Raw genomic sequence first — 16,908 nt, forward strand, 5'->3', positions numbered from 1 at the left:
CAATGAATGGGTTACCAATAAGATCAAGAAAGAAACCAAAAACTTCCTGGAAACAAATGAAAATGAACACACAACAACCCAAAATCTCTGGGACACAGCAAAAGCAGTTGTAAGAGGGAAATTCATAGTAATACAAGCTTATACCTGAAAACTATATAATTTTATAAACACACATCACCCAAATAAATGCAATAAGAAAAGCATGAAATTTTTCAAATAAACCATGTAACCTTACAAATAAAGTACCTAGGAAAAGTAGAACAAACAAAGCCAAAAGTGAGTAGAACAAAAGAAAAAAATAAAGATCACAGTGGAATTAAACAAAATAGAGTCTAAACAAATAATACAAAAGATCAATGCAAACGAGAGCTGGATCTTTGAAAAAATAAAGAGTACTGATAAGCCTTTAATCTGATTCATCAAGAGAAAAGTAAAAGGACCCAAATAAATAAAATCAGAAATTAAAAAGTAACAACTGACACCACAGAAATACAAAAGATTTAAAAGAAAATACTATGAACAACTGGACAATCTGGAATAAGTGGATAAACTCCTAGAAAAAGACAGTCTCCCCGGACTAACTCAAGAAAAAACAGAACATCTGAACAGACCAATTACAACCAATGAAATTGAAGCAGTAATTAAAAAACAACAACACAACAACCAACAAACAAATTCCTGGACTCGATGGCTTCACAGTTGAATTTTACAAAAACATTCCAAGAAGAAATAAGGAATAGCCGCTGGAAATTATTCCATAAAATGCAATAGAAGGGAAAACTCCCAAACTCATTTATTCTGATTCAAAACATGATAAAAGCACTACAAAGAAAGAAAATTATAGGCCAGTATCCTTGATAAACATAGATGCAAATACTCTCAACAAAATATTAGCAAATCAAATTCAACAATAGATTAAAATGATTATATATGATCAAATGGGGTTTATTCCTGGGATGTATGGATGGTAGAATACTTGTAAATCAATAAACATGATACATCACAAAAACAAAATGAAACATAAAAATCATATGATCATATCAAAAGATGTTGAAAAAGCATTTGATTAAATGCTTTGATTAAAAGTATTTGGATTAAATCCAATACCAATTTATGACAAAAACTCTCAGCCAAGTGGGAATAGAAGGAATATACCTAAACATAATTAAGGCCATACATGACACAGCCACAACCAATATCATACTCAAGAAGCAATAACTAAAATCACTTCCCGTAAGATTTGGAATAATACAGGGATGTTCACTTTTCACCACTCTTATTCAATATAGTAATGGAAGTCTTAGGCACAGCAATCAGACAAGAAGAAATAAAAAGCATCCAAACTAGAAAGGAGGAAGTAAAACTGCAATTATTTGCAGATATGATATTGAAGGTAGAAAATCCTAAACAATCCACCAAAGAACTAATAATCTGATAAAAGTATTCAGTAATGTAGCAGAAAATATAAAATAAAATAAATATCCAGAAATCAGTTGCCTTTTTAAAAATTTATCTTTATTGTTGAAAGTATACAGGACACAGACAATGGTGTGGAGAGGCACTGGGGAGGGGTGTGGGATAAAACAAAACAAAACAAAACAAAACAAAAACACATGCAAAAAAACACAAGTGCCAGTTCTTTGCCTTTAAAGATAAACCTTAAGTTGCAAAATTGCTAATACTCTAACTGTATCTATTAATGAAATAAAAAACCTAAAATTGACTCGGGGTGGAAAAAGGGAGGAAGAGTATTTGGCCATTAGACAAATGAATGGGTCCCTTGGCAAAACAACCCCTCTGTGCTATACAGGTGTGTCCTTATTTAATATATGGAACAAGTGTTAGTTTTTGAAAATCTTGTCAAATATGCTGGATAGGGAGGGGATGTGATTATTTTGTGGCTAGATCAATGTAAATAAAGACTAATATGGTTAAAACCATTAAAAAAGAAAAAGAAAGTATAACAGATGTCCCCTTTTTATCCTATTGATTCCTTCGACACCACACAAACTCCCAGCCCAAAGCCTTCACCACACTATTGTCTGTGTCCATGAGTTATGCATATATGCATAGAAGTTCCATGGTTAATCTCTCCCCACCCTTCGACCTTCCCCCACCTTCCCTCAGAGATTTGTGAGTCTGTTCCAAGCTTCTATGTAACTGAATCTATTTTGTTTATCAGTTTATTAGGTTCTTTAGATTCCACATATAAGTGAGATCATGTGATATTTGTATATCTCTGCCTGGCTTATTTCACATAGCATGGTTTTCTCCAGGCCCACTTGTACTGTCCCAAATGGTAGGAAATTCTTCTTTACAGCTGCATAGTATTCCATTGTATAAATGTCCCACAGCTTTCTTATCCACTCATCTACTGATGGGCATTTGGGCTGTTTCCAGATCTTAGCTATTGTAAATTTTCCTGCTATGAACATAGGAGTGCATGTATTCTTTCTAATTAGTGTTTCAGGATTATTAGGCTATATTCCTAGAAGTGGGATCACTGGGTCAAAAGGCAGTTCCATTTATAATTTTTTGAGGAACCTCCATACTGTTTTCCATAGTGGCTGCACCAGTCTGCATGCCCATTAGCAGTGAACTAGGGGTCTCCTTTCAACACACCCTCACCAGCACGTGTCATTTCTGGATTTGTTGATGGTAACCATTTTGATAGGTGTGAAGTGATACCTCATTGTGATTTTAATTTGCATCTCTCTGATGATTAGCAACATTGAGCAGTTTTTCATATGTCTCTTGGCCATCTGTATGTCATCTTTGGAGAAGTGTCTATTCAGGTCCTTTGCCCATTTTTAATTGGACTGTTTGTCTTCCTCTTTTTTAGTTTTTGTACACTTTAGAAATTAGCCCCTTATCAGATGCATCTTGGACGTATGTTGTCCAATACTATGGGGTTTCTTTGTATTTTGAAGCTGATTTCTTTTGCTGTGCAAAAGCTTTTTAGTTTGATGTAGTCCCATCTGTTTATTTTTTCTATTGTTTCTCCTGTCCTAGGAAATGTATCAGTGAAAATTCCACTATGTGAGATGTCTATGATTATATTTCCCATGTTTTCTTCCAGGATTCTTATAGTTTCACGACTTACATTTAAGTCTTTTATGCATTTTGAATTTATTCGTGTGTATGGAGTAAGTTGGTGACCTAGTTTCATTTTTTTGCATATACCTGTCCAATATTCCCAACAACATTTATCGAAGAGACTGTCTTTGCTCCACTGTATGCTCTTGCCTCCTTTGTCAAATATTAACAGACCACAGTGGCATTGGTCTATTTCTGAGATCTCTGTTCTGTTCCATTGATCTGAATGTTGTTGTAACAATATCAGGCTGTTTTGATTACAATGAGTTTGTATTATAGTCTGATATCCATTAAAGTGATTCCTCCTACTCTTCTTTTTTCTCAAGATTGCTGAGGCTATTTGGGGTCATTTTTGGATCAATATAAATTTTTGGAACATTGGTTCTAGCTCTGGGAAATATGCTGTTGGTATTTTATTGGAATTGCATTGAATCTATAGATTACTTTAGGTACTATGAACATTTTAATGATATTAATCCTTCCTATCCATGAATATGATATATTCTTCTACTTGTTTATGTCTTCCTCTATTTGTTCTTTCAGTGTCCTTAGTTTTCCAAGTACAGGTCTTTTACTTCCTTGATTAAGTTTATTCCTAGGCATTTTATTTTTTTAGTTGGAATGGTAAATTGTATTGTTCTTTAGTTTCTCTTTCTGAGAGTCCACTGTTAGTGTATAAACACATCGTCAATTTTCAGATGTTAATTATTTATCCAGCTACCTAGCCAAATTCATTTATCAAATCTAACAGTACTTTGATGGAGGCTTTAGGGTTTTCTATGTACAATATCTTGTCATCTGCAAAAAATGACAGTTTTACTTCTTCTTTTACAATTTGGATAAATTTTATGTTTTCTTCCTGTCTGATGGCTGTGGCAAGGACTTCCAGTACTATGTTGAATAAGAATGGTGAAAGTGGACATCCCTGTCTTGTTCCTGTTTTTAACAGAAATGGTTTTATTTCAGAGAGAGGAAGGCAGAGGCAGAGAGAGAGAGAGAAACATCAATGATAAGAGAATCATTTATCAGCAGCCTCTTGAACATCTTCCACTGGGGATCATACCCACAATCCAGGCATGTGCCCTGACCTGGAATCGAACCTGGATCTATGGATCATAGGTCGGTGCTCAACTACTGAGCCTCGCCCAGCCAGGGTTTATTCATGCTTTTTAAGTGTTTTTTCTTTTTGCTGCTCGGATTGAGTGGTTTTTTTCTACTTTGTAGTTCACTTATTCTATCCTCTGCTTCATGGAACCTGCTTTAATTCCTTCCAGCATATTCTTGATATGAGATACAGTATTCTTCATTTCTGCCTGGTTTTTATCATATCTATATCCTTTTTCATGCTTTCACTAAGTCCCATTAAGTGTCTTGTGGTTCTAACTGATTTCCTTGAGCAACTTTATAACTGTTACTCTGAAGTCTATTTCGGATAACTTGCTCACTTCCATTTCATCAAGGCATTTTTCTGGCGATTTTTCCTTTTCTTTAGTTTAGGGGTTGTTTATTGCCTCATTTTAGCTGTCTCCCTTTGTTCTTATGTGTAAGCTAGAACTACTATGACACTCAGTCTTTATGGGGCAGCCTTATGTAATAAGTGTCCTGTGGGACAGGGTGATAAAGGCTCCTTGAACTACTGAGCTGAATGCTCTAGTAATGTTCCTTGTGCGGGTTATGTGGACCCACCTGTTGTGATTGGGAGTTGATTGTTTTGTTTTTGGCTCCTTCATGGGTGGGATCGACTTTCACCCCACAGAACTGAGCTTAGCAGGATGGAGCTAGCTGGAGATGGGAGTGCAAATCCAATCCTCCTTTTGAATGGGGTGACACAGGATATCAGACTTCAAGAGGGAAGCTAGCTGTTTGCCTTCTAGGTGAGCAGTGCCTTCTTAGAAACCCTGAGGGTAGGCTCTGAGGAGGTTGCACAAGATGCCCTGGCTCTGCGATATGCTCCCTTTCACCTGTGTGGCTTCCCCAGCAGGGATGTGCAGACAGAGCTTGGAGTAAGAGAACAAGGCTGGCTCCCTCCACTTGAGGTGTCACCTTCCCTTAAGAGGAGAGAGAGAGAGAGTGATGCTCACTTCCTTCTGTCTCTGCAGTGCTCTGCCAGAGGCCTTGCTGGAGTGCTCCAAGTGAGTCAGGTCCAATGTCCAAGCTGGGCTTTGCACCTCCTTCCTCCAAAGGATATGAGATTAGCAGGGTGTTGCCAGCAGATTCTGGGGGTGTTAATCTAATCCACCCTTTGCTTGAGGTGGTAAGGGCCCCTAGCCCTCAGAAGGGAAGTAGATACTGGCCTTAAAGCTCCATGCCAGAACTCTGGAAGGGAAGCTCCTAGGGGGATGCACCAGATTTCACAGTTCTGGTTTATAATCCTTTTCCCCAGCGAGTCTGCTCCTGCCAAATAGTGGAGGTGGGGTTTAGAGTGATAGCACAAGGCTGCCCCCTCTGCTTGAGGTTGCACAAGCTCTTGTGGGGTGAATAGAGAGTTTGTCACACCTCCCTATCCTTGCAGCTCACTGCCAGAGGCCCTGGTAAAGGCCTCTGAGGAGGAAGGCTCCAAAGTCCCAGTTCTGGTATGCATTTTGCTCCAGCTATGGATATGCACTTGGCTTGTTGTGCAGGCAGGTTTTGAAATGCAAATCCAGGCTTTTGGAATGCAAATTCAGACAGCCCCTTGTTGGAGGAGGTGCAGGACCTTAGCAGATTAGTTAGCTGCTGGCTTTCTAGCTCAGTGGTTCTAGGCCAAAGTTCCTGGTAGGAGGTGTGCAAGTGCATGCCTCCCTCTTATTCCACAGCTGCCTGTAGCCTGAGGCCCTGCCCAGGGCACCTTCCTTTGGACATTGTGCTTGCTTGCTTCATGGGAGGGGTGGAAAATTGGTTCTTATTCCCCAGCCACCCAGTTCAATGTTCATCTAAGGCTATCTATTGTTTCTTCAGAGGGAAAAGCACTGTTCAGATCCCTTTGGGGTACAGTCTACAGTTCTTTATGCCAAGCTCAAGCTTGGCAGGGTGGTGTCACCAGTATTTGAAGAACAAAGTTAGTACACTTTCTGCAGCTGGTGCTGTTAGAATAGAAGTGCTGGACCTTGGGAGATGATGTCTGGGGAAGGTGTGGGATGTTAGATAGGGACTGGGACCTCAGAAACTTGCTTTCCAGATGTCCAGTGTTATGCCACCTTGATCTTCTCCTTATGGCTTCCGTATGCCCTGAGTCTCTTTCCCTCCACCAGAGCCCCAGGTGAGTGCCTGAGAGAGAGTCCCTGTGTGGTGGCCTTCATGGAGAATGCCCTGGATTCAGTCAGACTCCCTCTCCTTTCCAGTGGGCCAATTCCCAGCTTATTTTTTGCTGCCAAGTGTTATGCAGGCTCTTCTTTCAGGCCCTGGTGCTCTGGGTTGGGGGTCTTGGAGTGTGATTGAGACCCCTCTTTCCTCTGAGAGTACTTTTGCATCCTCAATATTTCTCAGGCTAAAGCCTCTGTCCCTGGGTGCAAGGACCAGCCCTTTCCGTGCCTCTGCCCCTATTACCAGGCTTTGTGTAGCTTCTGTTTTTCAATCCTTGGATATAGTACTCCTGTTCACGTGCCTTTCTTTTGCTAATTCAAGTTAATTGCTCTATGTCTTAGCTGCATCTCCAGTTAAGTGCCAGGAGCAGGTGTACATTGCTGTCACTTATCCTGCCACCATCTTCCTGCCATCTGTTGCCTTTTTACACACCAATAATAATGAACTATCAGAGAGGAAAACTAAAAAAAAAAAAGAAATTTACAATTGCTTCAAAAAAATAAAATATCTAAGCATAATTTAACCAAGGATGTAAAAGCCCTGTACTAGGAATATTAAAAGACACTGAGGAAAGAAACTGAAGAAGATACAAGTAAGTGAAAACATATACCATGTTCAAGGATAGGAAGAATTAACCTCATTAAAATGTCCATACTGCCCAAAGCAAGCTATAGATTCAGTGAAATTCCTATCAAGACTCAATGGCATATTTCACAGAACTATAACAAAAGTTTTAAAAATATATATGGAACCACAAAATACCCCAAATAGCCATAGCAATCTTGAGAAAGAACAAAGTTGGAGAAATCATGCTACCTGATATCAAACTATACTACAAAGCCATAGAACTGAAAAGAAGCATGGAACAGACTGATGAATCTCAGAGGAAGGTGGGGGTGGGTGGGTGAAGGGAAGAGATTAACCAAAGAATTTATATGCATATATTCATAACTGATGGACACAGACAGTAGTGTGGTGAAGGCCTGGGGTGGGGGGGGGGTTGCAGAGTGCAGGGGGTAAATGGGGGGGGAAAAGGGACATTTGTAATTCTTTCAACAATAAAGATAATTTTTTTTTTAATATATCTTTATTGATTTCAGAGAGAGGAAGGGAGAGGGAGAGAGAGAGGTAGAAACATCAATGATGAGAGAGTCATTGATTGGCTGCAGCCCGCAACCCAGGTATGTGTCCTGACCGGGAATGGAACCCTGATCGCCTGGATCCTAGGTCGATGCTCAACCACTGAGCCACGCCCGGCTGGGCAAGATAATTTTTTTAAAAAAACAGCATGGTACTGACATAAAAACAGACACAGACATCAATAGAACAGAATAAAGACCCCAGAAATAAACCCACACCTTTATAGTCAATATTTGTCAAAGGAAACAAACACATACAATAGGATAAAAATAGTCTATTCAATCAATGGTGTTGGGAAAATTGGACAAGTACATGCAAAAAATGAAACTAGACCACCTTCTAACACCATACACTAGAATAAACTCAAATGGATAAAAGACTTAAGTGTTAATTAATATTGAGATATTGGTGGCATTTTTACACACCAATAATTAACTCTCAGGAAGAGAAATCAAGGAAATAATCCTATTTATCATTGCAACAACAACAACAAAACAATAAGGTACCTAGGAATAAACTTAACCAAGGAAGTAAAGGGCCTAAACCTGGAAACTATAGTTTACTGGAAAAAAAAAAAAAATAGAGGAAGATACAAACAAGTGGAAGCATATACTGTGTTCATGGATTGGAAGAATCAACATCATTAAAATGTCCATAATACCCAAAGCAATATATAGATTCAATGCCATCCCTATTAAAATATCAATAGCATATTTCACAGATCTAGAACAATATGCCAAAAATTTATATGGAACCAAAATAGACCTCAAATAGACACAACAATCTTGAGAAAGAAGAACAAGGTTGGAGGGATCAAAATACAGGATATCAAAGTATACTACAAAGCTATTGTAATCAAAGCAGCCTGGTACTGGAAAAAGTACAGGTATATAGATCAATGGAATAGAACAGAACCCAGAAATCAACCTATACCTTTATGGTCAATTAATATTTGACAAGGAAGGCAAGAGCATACAATGAAGTAAAAGCAAGCTCTTCAATAAATGGTGTTGGGAATATTGGACAGCAACATGCAAAAAATGCAAATAGACCACCAACTTACACCATATACAAGAATAAACTCAAAATGTATAAAAGACTTAAATGTAAGTTGGGAAACCATAAAAAATCCTAGAAGAAAACATAAGCAGTAAAATCTCAGACATCCAAGTAGCAGAATTTTCACCGATACATCTCTTAGAACAAGAGAAACAAAGAAAAAAATGAATAAACGGGACTCCATCAGATAAAAATTCTTCTGCACAGCAAAATAAACCACCAACAAAATGAAACGGGAACCCACCATAAGAGAAAACATATTCGCCTATAATTTATCTGATAAGGGATTAATTCCCAAAATATATAATGAATTTATACAACTCAACACCAGGAAGACAAACAATCCTATACAAAAATGGGCAAAGACCTGATAGACAGTTCTCCAAAGAGGACATACAGATGGCCAATAGACACATGAAAGAATGCTCATCATCACTGATCATCAGAGAAATGCAAATTAAAACCACAGGGAGTCTGGCAGTGTGGCTCAGTGGTTGAGCATCCATCAACCCGGAATCAAGAGGTCACTGGTTAGATTCCCAGTCAGAGCACATGCCCGGACTGTGGGCTCGGTCCCCAGTGGGGGGCATGAAGGAGGCAGCTGATCGATAATGTTTCTCTCTTATTGATGTTTTTACCTCTCTATTCCTCCCCCTTCTTTCTCTCTCCCTCTGAAAATCAATAAAAACATATTTTTTAAAAAAGGAATATATCACCTCACATCTGTCAGATTGGTTATCATCAATAAATCAACAAACAACAAGTGTTGGGGAGGATGTGGAGAAAAGCGAACCCTCATGCACTGTTAGTGGGAATGCAGATTGGTGCAATCACTCTGGAGAGCAGTATGGAGTTACTTCAAAAAATTAAAAATGGAACTACCTCATGACCTAGCAATTCCACTTCTAGGAATATATCCACAGAAACCTGAAACACTAATTTGAAAAAAATATATGCACCCCTATATTCATTTCAGTGTTTTTTACATTAACCAAGATATGGAAGCATCTCAAGTGCCCATCAATAGACAAGTGGATAAAAAAGTCATTGTATCCATGGGTTATGCATATATGCATATAAATTCTTTGATTAATCTCTCCCCACCTACTTCCCCACCCCCACCTTCCCTCTGAGAATAGTCTGTCTGTTCCATGCATCTATGTCTCTGGATCTGTTCTGTTCATCAGTTTATTTTGTTCATTATATTCCACATATGAGCAAGATCATGTGGTACAATAGGGGGGAAAAGGGGAAAAAAAGGGAGACACCTGTAATACTTTCAGCAATAAAGGTTAATTTAAAAAATGTTATGGTACATATATACAATGGAATATTTAACTCAGCCATATAAAAGAATGAAATCTGGCCATTCGTGGAAGCATGGATGAACCTAGAGGATATTATGCTAAGTGAAATAAGCCAGACAGAGAAAGACAAATACCATATGCTCTTACTTATATGTGAAATCTAAAGAGCAAAATAAATGAACAAACAAAATAGAAACAAACTTATAGACAGAGAACATAATGATGAATGACAGAGGGAAAGAAGGTTGGGGGGCTAGGTAAGCAAGATGACAAGATTAAGAAGTACAAATTGATAGTTATAAAATAGTCACAGGGGTGTAAAGTACAGCATAGGGAATATAGTCAACAGTATTGTAATAACTATGTATTGTGCCAGGTGGGTACTTGAAATATTGGGGGAAACACTTTGTATGGTATATGATTGTCTAACCACTATTTGTATACCTGAAACTAATACAAAATAATTTTGAATCCAAACTATAATTGAAAAATAAAATTTTAAAAAAGAGTAGCTGACAAATTGGAGTTTGGTATATCTCCTTTTACATCTATCGTTGAACATTCACTGCTAAACAAGTAGAGATCCTAACTCCTATTTGCTTGGCACATGCTACAGCACTTTTGAGTGAAGATTATACAGTGCTTTGTGAATGCTGGAATGAGACAATGTGTATATAGGGAAATGAGTGGGAGTTAGTGAAATCTCCAGGTGGGGAACAGCTGTCTTTAAGTAATTTCAGACTGTCATGTGTAAGTATGGCTGGTTTATATGATCCAAGAACAGAGGAAAGATAAAAAAACAATGGTACAGCCTGGATGGTGTGGCTCAGCAGTTGAACATTGACCTGTGATCCAGGAGATCAAGTTTCAATTCCCGGTCAGGGGATATGCCAAGGTTTCGAGTTCAATCCCCAGTAGGGGGTGTGCAGGAGGCAGCCAATCTATGAGTCATCATTGATGTTTCTATCTCTCTCTCCCTCTCCCTTCCTCTCTCTGAAATAAATAAAGATATATTTTTTAAAAAAACAGTGGGTACAAATTGCAGGTCAACACATTTTGGCTCACTATAAGAAAAAATGATGATGATGATGACGATGATAATGACAATGATGATCAACCAGACTGGCAGCACTGAAATGGAGTGTGTTTCTCATTCCAAACATTTGGAAATGTTGTAGAGGATATTTAGACATTAGTTAGGCAGGGGACTTGACTTTTAAAGTCCTTTTCACTCCTAAAATCTGTAAGGAGTCAATAAGTCCAAGGGAAAATATTTTCTTGAAAAATGCTCTGTTGGAAGTTATATACTTCTTAGAAAAAAAAAAGAGGGCCTTTACTCTAAAATACTGTGGCACTTGCAGAAGTGGAAAAGCTGATCCTAAAATTCATACCACCTATGATATCTGTAATAAAATTGAAAAACCACAAGTATTGGTGAGGATATGGGGAAACTGGAAGCCTCTTACATTACAATTAAGAATGTCAAATTGTGCAACCATTGTGAAAATTATTTTGGAGGTTCCTTAAAAAGTTAAACATAGAACACAGCCTAGCAATTTCCACCCATCTCTCTGGTATTTATTCCAAAGAATTGAAAAAAGTATTCAAACAAATACTTGTACAAATACTTGTTTAGAGCAGTACTATTCAGAATAGACAGAAGGTGGAAACAACCCAAACGTCCATCAACTAATGGATGGATAAAGTGTGGTATGTACATAAAATGGGATATTAGCCATAAAAATGAATGAAGTATCTTTACATACTACAATTTGGATGGACCTAAAAAATATTATGCTAATTGAAACAATCCAGACACAAATGGATACATACTGGGTGGGGCAAAAGTAGGTTTACAGTTGTGAGTATGGGAAACACAGTTTATTCTTGTATATTATTTATCAATTATTTTCCATATAAACTACTGTAAATCTACTTTTGCCCTGCCCTATATTGTGCTATGCAATTTATATGAAACATCTAGGATAGGTAAATCCATAGTGACAAAACACAGATCAGTGATTGGTAAAGACTGGGAGCAGGAGAAAATGGGGAGTGACTATTTAATGACAATGAGGTTTCTTTTTGGAGTGATGAAATGCTTCGAAACTAGATATTAGTTAGGGCGTACAACATTGTGAATGTAATAAAAGTCACTGAATCAAACACTTAAAAAATAGTTAATTTTTTGTTATGTGAATTTTACCTAAAAAGTGGATACCTTTACAGATGCCCCCCCTTATTTTCCCCATACTCTCAACAGTAAAGATTTAAAAAAACAAGTATCTTACTTGACACACATACACAAAAATGTGGATACTCTTAATGTGTTCCTTATCTAAAAGTCTGAGCTGCTTATTTTCTTGAACCAAGCAGAATTCCTTAAACCATCATTAATAATAGTAATAACAAGTTACTACTTAATAAATTAGTACAATGTGTTTTCAACTGTAATGTATGCTTTTCATGTACATATTATATAAAATCTCACAACAACAATGTTATAATGGCATATAGTAGATGCTAAGCAAGTATTTGTGATATGAATGAACAAGCAGACATATAAGGTTTATATGAGACAACTGAGGTTGAGAATTTTCTCAACTTTCCCCAGGTCTTCTAGTTAGTAAATGGCAGAATTCACACTCTAAGAACTGTAAGACAAAAATACCATTTTTGGTTTTAGAGCTAACCTCACATTAGATAAAAAGACATCAGGTTCTATTTCTGGAAAGAAGTTAAGTCCTTCATATTATTTTTTCAGTTATATTGAAACTCAAATCTTTTAATTTGGTTGTATTGCTTTGATATCAGGCAGGCTTGACATTCAATTTTCCATTAATTTACTAAATGTGTGACTTTAGAAAAAAATTCATTTAACCTTTCTGAAACCCAGAAAGGTTACAATTTGTCAACAATTTGTTAAAGATTGTAAAATGAAGATGACAGGATGGACTGATGGAGTCAGAGTTGGAAGACAAGGCTACCTTACTCTCCTGTTTTTTAAATAATAGTAATTGGTGCAAAATGTTAAGAAAACATTGTTGAGACCAAATAACATTCACCTGCAGGCTACATTTGGCCTGTGATTCATAAGTTTTGACCTCTGTATTAGTTTAGAGGAGGCAGAGAGTTAAGATACTGTGGTGGTTAAAAGATGGACTGTGGAGCGTACTGCCTGGGTTGCCATTCAAACTTGGCTATTTACTAGCTCTGTAACCTTAGGAAAGCTTCTTGCTCCATCTGTGTCCCAGTTGTCTTGTCTTTAACATGGGAATAATGATAATATGTACCTCATAAGGTTAGTACGAGGATTAAAAGAGAGCTAAAGGGAGGGAGAGCAAGCGAGAGAGGTGTATATAGTCATTTAAAAACAGTATCTGACATGTAACAAGTGCTCTGTGAATATGTTAAATAAAACAAAATAAATAAGCTCTACATTTCCTTTGATCTTTAATATTGTATGGCTTAGTAAAAACTTGTGGAAAGCTGATTATTTGCACTGATTCTAACTTGGTCTTTACCTCATTTTGTTCTTCTATGCCTCAGTTTGCACATCTGCATAACGAGGACAGTAATGGTACCTGCTTTGTATGGTTATTGTGAGGATTAAAGGAGTTAATATAGAGAGAGTTAATATAGCTACAGTACCTAGAATATAGTCTGGCACAGATTAAGCACTATATAAGTACAAGCCATAATCATTATTAATTTTTAAAATGTTGTTTGGCAAAGCTCATGCAGGTCAGTATTGAAAAACTCCAAAATGTGTTTAATGGTATTTGCAATATGGCATTGAACTTAGGCACAAAGTCCATACCATAATGATGGAGCTGAACTTTTAACCCTTCAATTAATTCTTCAAAAAAAGCAAGATGGTAAGGTCTATGAACAGAAAAACTGCCAGTCATTGCACAGCTCACTCAATACCAGATTTAGATAAAAAGAAAAGCAAAACTAGAATCTGTATCTATGAAGGCAACTAATTGAATTTAATTTTAATAACTCTTTCTGCATTTTCCATAATAAATCTAAGAAGATGGGGAAAATTCAAACTCTGATGCAAAGAACTGATTAAAAGAAAATTCTATATTGGAAAAGGTTATCTCCTGCTTCCTTACTTAATCCCAGGCTACTTGAAATAGACTATTGCTTTCTCAAATATGTAAGAGAAGGAAGTTACAAGTGAAGTCAGTCTTAGGGTAGAAAAAACAGGACCCTAGCTATAATGTTTTTAAAAATATATCTTTATTGATTTCAGAGAAAGGAAGGGAGAGGGAGAGAGAGAGTTGAAACATCAATGATGAGTCATCATTGATCTGCTGCCTCCTGCACACCCCTAAATGGGGATCGAGCCCAAAACCCAGGGGGGATGTGCCCTGACTGGAATCAAACTGCAATCTCCTGGATCCTAGGTCGATGCTCAACCGCTGAGCCACGCACGGCCAGGCCTTAGCTATAATTTTTAAGGTGAGAAGAATCTGGTATGAAGAAATAAAGCAGTCTTGGAAGGACTTGGGAGAAGATGTCCAACAGAACAAACAGGAGTCCTAATGTGGGGGGACTGGAAATATACTGGGAGCTCACACTGAATGAACAGGGAACATTATAGGACACAAGTTTAAGGGTGCTAGAAGTCAGATTCTAGTATTGAAGTGACAATAACTATTAGTAGAATCTTGGAAAAGAGATGGAAATTCTTCAATATGAGAGAATAGGGGCAAAGGGAGATCTCACTGTCAGAAAAGCACAGGTTCTGTTGTGAGGAGACATGATATTATATGAAAAGTCCACTGTGAACTGATAAGGACACTAGTAATAAAGATAGGTTATCCAAGTGGGGAAAACACAGGATAAGGTCATGGGATTTATGTCTAGAAATATTGTGGAATTCTCAGTTTATAAGAATAGAATATACTGTGGGAAGCTTTTTATAGATATGGAGGAGATATAATGCTCCCTGGTGTGCAAAGAGAGAGTACATGAGGATACCTCACATTTTAAAAATGGGTGGTCTAATAAAGGGAGACAAGAAATTATGTTCCCATTGAAAGGGGCAGGAAATATTAGAAACTCCAGTGGAAACAAATGGTGTTTTTCTTGTTTGAGAAGACAGGGTACAAGTGCAATCCTAGTGGGAAATAACAGAAAATAATAATAAGAAACCCTGGAGAACAAGGATGGCAAAATGTGGGGCTAAAAGTGGAAGAAGACTGCAGGATGTGGGGAGTAGATTTTTAAAAAGAGAAAAGGGGGATCATCATTAGAAAAGTAGTGGTCCTTGGAAGGGGTATGAGAGCTCACAAAGGGTATTGTTGAAACCCTGTGGGAGAGTAAAGAGGACACTCTGGTGTGAGAAGGCAATGGACAAGGCAGGACCATAGTGTGATAAAAGGCAAGATGACTAGTATGAGATGTCAGAAAATAATATGGAGCCTCTAAGGGAAGTACTGAATGCTGCTCAAAGTAGGAAGGCAAGAGACAAGGGGAACTCCAGTGTCATAAAGTCAGGGAACAAGGCATAAAGTCTAGTGTGAGGGAACAAGGCAGGATGTATTGTAGGATTCCCATTCCATTGGAGAAGATTTAAAATGGTGAAGCTCACAGGAGAAGAAAATGGAGGTCTTACTACTTTGTGAAAAGGGGTAACTTCAGTGGGGTAGAACAAGGTATACTGGGTGGTCCTATGTGGGAGAAGATGTGAAGCACTTCAGCCAGTGTGAGAGAATATGGGAAAAGGATAAATCCCCTCGTTGGAAAAAGGAAAGCCTAGTAAGAGAATCACAGGAAATATTTTGAGATTGCTAGTAAGAGGATTTAAAGAAATGTGGGACTCCAAGTTTAATGCATTGGTGGGGTTCCTAATGTAAGTGGACAGTTTAAGGGTACAGGATATGTTGTTTCCTCACTTTGATAGGGCAGGAGTCCCCAGAATGAGAAAACAAGGCACAAGTGTTTGTCTTGTATGAGAAAGGGGAGACCTAGTGGGAAAAGCATGGAATTTCTTGTGGTAAGGCCAGGAAATAATGTAAGAAATCCTAGGTGGGAAGCGATGGCGACAAGGTAGGACCCTCGTGGGGGGCAGGAGTCACAAGAAATATTGCGGGAAGCCAGAGGTTGGAGGTGGGGAGCTCTCTAGGGAGCTAAATAAAAAACCGCAGTGTGAGGGCTAAGAACACAGGGAACACCAGTTTAAGGGTAGGGCAGACGGTTATGCTGGAGCATAATTTCCCTACCTTAGGTGCCCAGCTCCACTTACCCAGGCAGAGCTCAAAGACGTAGGCATAGTATGACCAGAGCACGACGAAGACGATAACGAGCACCGGCACCCAGGAAAGTACCCGGCGGCAGCCCCGCAGCCCCGCGGACAGAGCCATCTTCCAGCCCCGCCGCATCTTCAGCTCGAAGATCGACCGAGCACGCCTGCTGGCGCTGGGTCTGAACTGCTGGGGCTGCAGCTGGGAGGCAGGAAGGCGCAATTGTGCAGCGCTCCACTGCTTACCCTGGCGAAAACCTTCTCACTGAGCCTGTACCACCTGTGGGGCTGCAGGGCAGAGTGGGCCGCTGGCACAATAAGCATGAGTCATGGCGAATAGAAACTGGCCCTTTGGGAGCAGAAGGTGATCTGTCAGGCAGTAGAGGCTGGGCAAGCTCAGAGAGAGCACAGGCCCTCCCCTTTCCTCCTCTCACACCCACTTTCTACGGCGCTAGATGCAGGGCTAGAAACTAAAGCAGAAGAAATATGGATCTGCCCATCTGCTCTTGCTGCACTGTGTCCACGCTCATCTCTTCTCTGAGCCCTATTTCTCTCTTTCTCTTTGCACCCTGCACCCCTCAAGCGTACCTGATCACAAGTAAATACTGTGTGAAGGATGCCACTTAGCATCTCTCGACTTAAAGGTCATGCAGCTTCACCCTCCCACTGCTGCTTAAACAATATGCTTTACACATAAAGCTGCAGTCGCTGCTTGGTTAAGTCCATTGGCAGGGCGCTTCCACCTTCTGTCTCTTCTACCCTTCCCCT

The 16,908-nt window shown here is 38.8% G+C and overlaps 1 protein-coding gene across 3 annotated transcripts in view; it reads right to left on the reverse strand.

The window, feature by feature from the left end:
* The window catches only part of ZDHHC15 (zDHHC palmitoyltransferase 15), a 166,394-nt gene extending 150,100 nt beyond the window's left edge, over positions 1-16,294 (reverse strand). Inside the window, exon 1 of one of the 3 annotated variants that reach the window (XM_087813659.1) lies at positions 16,144-16,294. In XM_087813659.1, coding sequence (XP_087669785.1) covers positions 16,144-16,279 — 136 coding nt within the window. In that variant the 5' untranslated portion in view covers positions 16,280-16,294. The remainder of the gene's footprint in view (positions 1-16,143) is intronic. The other 2 variants (XM_016203894.2, XM_087813658.1) reach the window with 2 other exon arrangements.
* Positions 16,295-16,908: the final 614 nt, after the last annotated feature.

The sequence above is a fragment of the Miniopterus natalensis genome, chromosome X, assembly GCF_054644295.1.
Source record: "Miniopterus natalensis isolate mMinNat1 chromosome X, mMinNat1.hap1, whole genome shotgun sequence".
Classification (NCBI taxonomy): Eukaryota; Metazoa; Chordata; class Mammalia; order Chiroptera; family Miniopteridae; genus Miniopterus; species Miniopterus natalensis.